Raw genomic sequence first — 6,802 nt, forward strand, 5'->3', positions numbered from 1 at the left:
TGGTTATCAAGGTGAATACAGGGGTACAAAGTACAAAAATTTTCGATCCTGTGATCATCCGAGATTGCATCATCAAAGTACAAGGCCCTTCAAAACAATCCCTAGGATTGTTTTCTTCTTTTCCATCTTCTTTCTTCTTCTTTCATATTTATAGTTGGAGAGGATGCATGGTATGAAGAAATTTAATTACATGTAATGCGAGTTATATGTATGTTAAAAGATGTAATGCAAGTTGCACGAGCAGTTGCATGTAACCCTAAAATTTCTCTTCTTGTTAGACCAGGTCAAAGTTGGTTGAGTTACTCCCACTTCTTCCTCCATCTTTTTTTCAAATCCTATGCCTATATAAAGGAGTGCTCCCTCATTGTAAAAATCATTTTTCGTTGTATGCAAGAAAGCTCTACCACATTTGTGCAAGCATAACTTTGATTGTGTAGTACAAATTTGGGAGAAAAGTGAATAAAAGAAGCAATTGGATTCGAAGCTTTGACTGGAAGCAATTGTGATAGAGCAAATTAGAAGCTTTGACTATAATTTGTGCCTATTTTCTTGATTTATGTTAGTATTGTGTGTTCAATAAAAGAGCATAGTGATTTAAGAAGCAATCGGAGCTGAAGCTTTGATTGGGAGCAGTTGTGGAAATATATAGCTAGAAGCTTTGTCTATAGCTTATACTTTTTTCTTATTTCGCAAAATAGTCAAGTTATTCTTACTTTTAGGAGTCATTGTGCCCTAATTGTAAAGATTTTTCATATAGAAGTATGACTAGACTTAGAGCCAAACCGGTGCATTTTCAGCGAGCCTTTGAGTTAGTGAAGGTTTATCGGTATCACTATTTCTAACTCTTGATAGAAGTGTAGTTAGAGATTCACCCTGCCCATTACTCCCTCCATGAGTAAGTGGATTCTTTCTTGAAAGATAAGAAGAAAGGATATTGGTAACCACCCATTTTATAAAATCTCTTGACTTCTTGCTTACCTTGAGTTGATCCAAGGAATAGTGAGAAAGGGGAGCCTTTCCTTTAAGGTAGGAGAGATTTTGTCTCATACGCTGTGGCTGGTCATCCTATTTTGTGATTGGATTTTTACCCAAAATTATTGGTTGCAAAATATCCACCCAACAATTACAAAAGTTATCAACATTGGGAATTGTTGACTAGTCCAGTGACTAGGATGTTCAGAAAATATGGCAGATATATGGCGTCGAGGTGATTTCTAGCAAACACATAGGTGTCAGTTACTGGACTTATTTATGAAAGATTCATTAATACATGAATGGAGTAACACATTGTCACAACTTACGAAATAGAAAATATGTTAGGGCTGCTTGAATAGTTACTGAAGCAACAAGTACGAAGCCTTAGAGAAATTCATTGATTTGGATATAAAATTATCTTTTAGCAAAGACAAAGGGGTTTCATGAAGACTAATGTTATATCGAAAAGAAAAGACATCTAAGATATGCCTCTTCAAAAATGGAAGGTGCCAAGTAATTACAATAGATATAAATAAATAAAAAAGGTGGGAAGTAAATCAAAATGAAATTAAGAGTACAAAAGGAAGAGATTATTTTTTATAAAGAGGTTATGATGATTTTACCTATAATACTATGTGACATAACAACCAAGTTAAAATGATTTATAAAAGAAAGATATTGGAGTGGAAGTGGAAGATTGATGTTTTGACAAAGATTTTGCAAGAATTCAAAGAGTACGTGTTTACAAGAACTTGGGGTTCAGAGGGAGTATTGATATTACCATCAAGAGGATGAACCAAAGTATTAAAGATTGCATCATAGATGTTGAAATGTAGATAAGTATTTTCCTTGAGTATTGCATTTATCTATTCATTACAATATTTCTCTTATTTGTATTTACATATTATAAGAGCTATGTGCCTTCTTTTCCTCCGAGAATGATATTGCAGGAAGAGGGTGGTTGAGATTTAGAAGGAGCCTGACATTTCATTAGAGGCAACCTTGAAAGAGAGGGAGCAGATAGAGGATATGATTCAGTCAACCTTTGGTGATCTTAGTCATATTGATTCAGAGGGAGTAAACCATGTTGAGATGGATTCTCCAGTGTTAAATAAATTCTAGCAGTCAAGAGGACTGTGATTCATGAATATAACTCGTGACTATGTGATTTTAATGAGCCTATCCCTTGTGTACATCACAAGGAAGTGATGACTTCCAAATGATGTCACTTGTATTTGCAAAAGTTATCGAAAGGTGATGATCTTACATTAATTTAATTTTCTATTATGATGAACATCTTACAATGTCTATGCAGATTGTAATAGATTATACTTTGCATAGTGGATGTTTATATGATAAGCATTATGAGAATGGTGTGCACATACCTTATAACATGTTTTGAGTACATGGTGAATGTTATGCAACTTGATGTTCTGGAGGGCCATTACACATAGTACTTGGTGAATATCATACGACTTGATGTCTAGGAAGGCCATTACTCAAAGAGTATTTGGTGACTATCATTGATATTTTGGGAGACCAATACTCATGATATCAGATGCGATATCAAACATTTTTGAGTAATTCGTGAATATCATATGTTGATATTTTGGAAGACCATTACTCATTTGATATCGAATGTGATAACAAAATGTTGAATATCTTTTGATAAAAAATATTCTTACATTACATTGAGGTAATAAATGGTCATGTGTTTATCCTCCCTAGCTAAGAGGGAGTGTTGATGTTTTGTAGCTTTATTCCGATAAATAACATATATATATATATATATATATATATATATATGGGACATGTCTATTCTCTCACTCTCTTATAAATATAAGGGGAGACTGCAGTTGGAAACCAAAAATACATGGCACTGCTTAGTACGTTTGCAGCATTCTTGAAATCCAACACAACTGCTGCTCATTGTTTTTTATATTTAGAAGTTACAAGAAAGCTGCAAGTTCAGATAGCAGAAAGAAAAGCCCTGCCTATATGTTTTAAAATTTGAAACAAACTTTTAAAAATGCAAAAGAAATGGAACAAACAAACCTTGTATGAAGAACTTTCCTCAAAATGTAGTGGATTTGATGCCCTAGTGCTCTGTTTCCATCATTGTTCTCTCCTCTTTTCTCTGTTGCTCTTCTCATGATGTTATTCTTCTATACAAGTCAGAAATTTTAAAATGAGATTTTTTTTTAAATTTTAGTTCTTTTGAGGGTTTAATTAGTTTTAGATATTGTTTAAATGGATGTACAGCTTCTTGTGGGATTCCCCATCTGTTTTCTTCCATTAAAAATCTGTTTCTCTTTTTAAATCTACATTTGGGTTAGTGCTGGGCAATAAGGGACATCTAGCTATCCCTGGGACAGTTGGATACTTGTTTTCAATGCTGCTTTTCTACACAAGTTTCAAAGTGGTAAAATGAGATGATTTTTTAGTTTTCAGTTCTTCTGAGGGTTCAATCAGGTTTGGATATTGTTTAAAGGGGTGGGGGGATCCTTCCCATCACTTTTTTTCCAATTAACAAATGTTTTTTCTTTAAAAAAGTCATTTGGGATAGTACTAGGCCAGGAGGTGGCTCGCTGTCCCTGGGATGGTCATAGGACACTTTGTTGTCCCCTGGCCATCTTGAGGAAGGCTAGTCATCCCCTGACATCCGGTGACCAATGAGGGATGTACTTGACATGTTCCAAGTATTTTTTTCAAGAAGGGGACCAGGGGTAAAGGTTTTTTGAGCATCCCGATGTCCTCAAAGCATCTTATAGTGAATGAGGACGAAAACATCCTCTATAGGGGATGAGGGCCAAAAGGCAAGGGATACATCTGAGGGGAGTTCTTATATTATGAGATTTTTCACTACTATAGGGGTTACTTCAGCCATGAATGTTAGGTGGATCCTAGTGGGGGTACCCCTCTTAGACCTCAAGAATTCCTGCCAAGCATTATCAGTTGTCGTATTGGTCCCTTCACAGTGATTGACAATGGCACTAGCGCCATCTCCATTTGTAGTCTAGATAGTGATACTTGATGATCTTCAGTTTTCCTCTGTGGCTGGTTTTGGTCTTTGTGGGTTTCTTGATTCCCTTTCTTTGCTATTTTTATCTATTCTTGAACACTTGTTTTGGTGGTCCCTTTTATTTTGTATGTTTTTACTTTTGTTCTTCCCCTTTGAAGACTCTATAGGTTTCTCTTCCTAGAAATCTCTACTGACTTATGTGGACATTAATACCATTTTTTCCTTTTCTTTCTTCCATCTGAAACTAAAATATAATTTAATGAATCATTGGGCAGGTGCATACTTTATTGTTCTGGTTTGTTGCTTCTCACCTTCTCACAAATTCTTTAATGTGGACAAATCTAGCAGGTAAAGCAGATGATAGTAGCTCTTTTGAATGAATCAGACATGATATTGACAGATGATGTCCTTGAAGCTATACTGGATAAGGTGACACTGCAATATTCATCTTTATGGTTAAAAATTTAAAATCAAGAATCATTTAGTTTTATTAGATTGCTTGCCAAGTTTGCAGTCAATTTATGTAATTGTAAACTGATTTTTTGCTGGATTGGCTCATAGACATTTTCAGATGCAGATTTTCGTCATGATGATAAAATTGATAGAGAGGAATGGAAAGAGTTTGTTGTACAGTACCCTTATCTGTTAAAGATTATGACTCTTCCATATTTAAGGTAAGCATTATTTCTGAACAGAATATAACCCTCTCAGTTTCTGACTATTTTACATTTGAGGGTCCACAAATCCTCTTGATGCATCAAGAAGGTAGTGTGCACTATGAGAGTAACTTTGCACCTATTTGCCTTTAGGTACATTTGATTTTAACAAGTTATTTCTGCAGCTTCATTGTTGAGTTATGATCTGAAGGGTTGTTAGTTAAAAGTTTTGCTGAGATCTTTTAAATGTTCTTTTGGTATGAAATCAACTTCATTTTAGATTACTTTTTCAAGTAGTACATGCCAATTATTTTTTGCTTGATCTACTGTAAATAAGCTATGTTGTGTTTGATTCCATGCAGTTGATTTTTACAAGTTAAGTTTGCAGCTTCATTGATTAGTTATGGTTTCAAGGATTGTTAGTTTTGCAGAAATCTTTTAAGCTTCATTTTTAAAGTACTTTTCTTCAAGGAGTGAATACCAATTTCTTTGCTTGTGAATAACTATGTTCTAAACAACACGGAAATTGTAATAATCTATTGTGTTGCATATATTAGTAGTGCAGTTGTATATCTTCTTGGTGCTTCATGGCTATATCAAAAAGCTATGATTAAGTGGGTCATTTCCTGTTCTCAACAAACTTTCTTAGTTTTTTCAAGCTGAAAGTGCAGGGAAATTCTGTAAAAAGGCTTTATGTAAGATTGTAACATCGATATTAACTAGGAATCCCTTGCCCCCAAGTTGAAAATAGTCAGAAGCAAGCTGAAAATTAGTTTTTAATTTTTGATAGATTTTTCTACAAGTAATTGATTTCATTTCCTTGCTTGTGTACATCTTGGGTATTACTATAAATATATATCAGTCTAGATGTGAGGTTTGTACTGTAGGAATATAATATCTTTAAGAGCCCTAGTACTTCAGCACAGGTCAATTGCATTCACAACTTAAGCTCTGATTTATCAGCTGAACTTAAATATTCGCAGGAATATTACTACAGCATTTCCAAGTTTTATCTTCAACACTGAAGTGGATGACGTAGCAAACTGAGTCTCCACTGACTGCTGATGAAACCTTTTGGAACAAAAGAATTCTTTTCAAGATGTCTGTCCATTGATTTATTTATCCAATTTTCTTGCTACTCAAAGAAAGGAAATGCTTGAATATTTGAAAGATGATGCTAACAGAAATGAAGAGAAAGGGTGCAGTTTTAGCTGAGAACTATACTAGAGTGGCTTTGGGAGAGAACAGATCACTACCTGCAGCAAGGTACATGGATTTTAATTCAGTGTTGAAGCAGAGCACTGACGTATAATGAAAATCACATCATCTTCAAATATGTACATTGTGTACTATGAAATTGTAGCAAATAAACTCCATTGACAAGATTACTGACTTTTTTTAATACAATATTTTTCACCTTTATTGGATGCTGTATATATTCATTTTATAAAGGCAAATTAAACCTTTACTATAACAAGTTGTGAGACATGGAAGCTTATTTGTTTTGGGGAATGAAGGGAGGCTATTGGATTCTTATAGTTGAATGTTACAATAGTGCCTACATGGAAATAAGAAGAAAACTTTGATTTTAACCTCATATATCATTGATGAATATTTTTGCAATTGTGCATAATTCTCATCTGCAACTTATGTAAGGGAGAATACTAATGCTAAATATTTGAAAGATGATGGTGATGGGAATGAAGAGAAAGAGTGCAGTTTTAGCTGAGAACTATATTTGGGTGGCTTTGGGTGAGAACAGATGGCGACCTGCAGCAAGAACATTGAATTTATGTATATTCAATGTACATGGATTTTAATTCAGAGTAGAAGCAGAGCACTGAAATATAATGAAAATCACATCATCTTCAAATATGTTCATCTTGTACTACAAATTTGTACCAAATAAATTCCATTGACAAGATTATTGACTTTTTTTAATGCAATATTTTTATCCTTTATTGGATGCTGTATACATTCATTTTATTAAAGCAAATCAAAACTTTACTACTAGCTATATATACCTCTATATATATTACGCCGAGAGTAATCGTTCTCGAGGCGCCTATTTTTATTTAATCCCAAAGTTATTTTAATCGAAGTTGGGATTAATGAAAATAAAAATAGGCGCCTCGAGAACGATTACTCT

General features: G+C 34.0%; 1 protein-coding gene across 1 annotated transcript in view; it reads left to right on the plus strand.

Annotated features, from left to right (window-relative positions):
* Positions 1-6,245, plus strand: part of LOC149576812 (calcineurin B-like protein 1) — a 155,074-nt gene extending 148,829 nt beyond the window's left edge. The window contains exons 8-10 of the mRNA XM_089820144.1: positions 4,346-4,426; positions 4,559-4,671; positions 5,637-6,245. Coding sequence (XP_089676270.1) covers positions 4,346-4,426; positions 4,559-4,671; positions 5,637-5,700 — 258 coding nt within the window. The 3' untranslated portion in view covers positions 5,701-6,245. The remainder of the gene's footprint in view (positions 1-4,345; positions 4,427-4,558; positions 4,672-5,636) is intronic.
* The last annotated feature ends 557 nt before the right edge of the window (positions 6,246-6,802 follow it).

Source organism: Cupressus sempervirens, chromosome 1, assembly GCF_028749045.1.
Source record: "Cupressus sempervirens isolate cs-2001-9-10 chromosome 1, ASM2874904v1, whole genome shotgun sequence".
Lineage (NCBI taxonomy): Eukaryota > Viridiplantae > Streptophyta > Pinopsida > Cupressales > Cupressaceae > Cupressus > Cupressus sempervirens.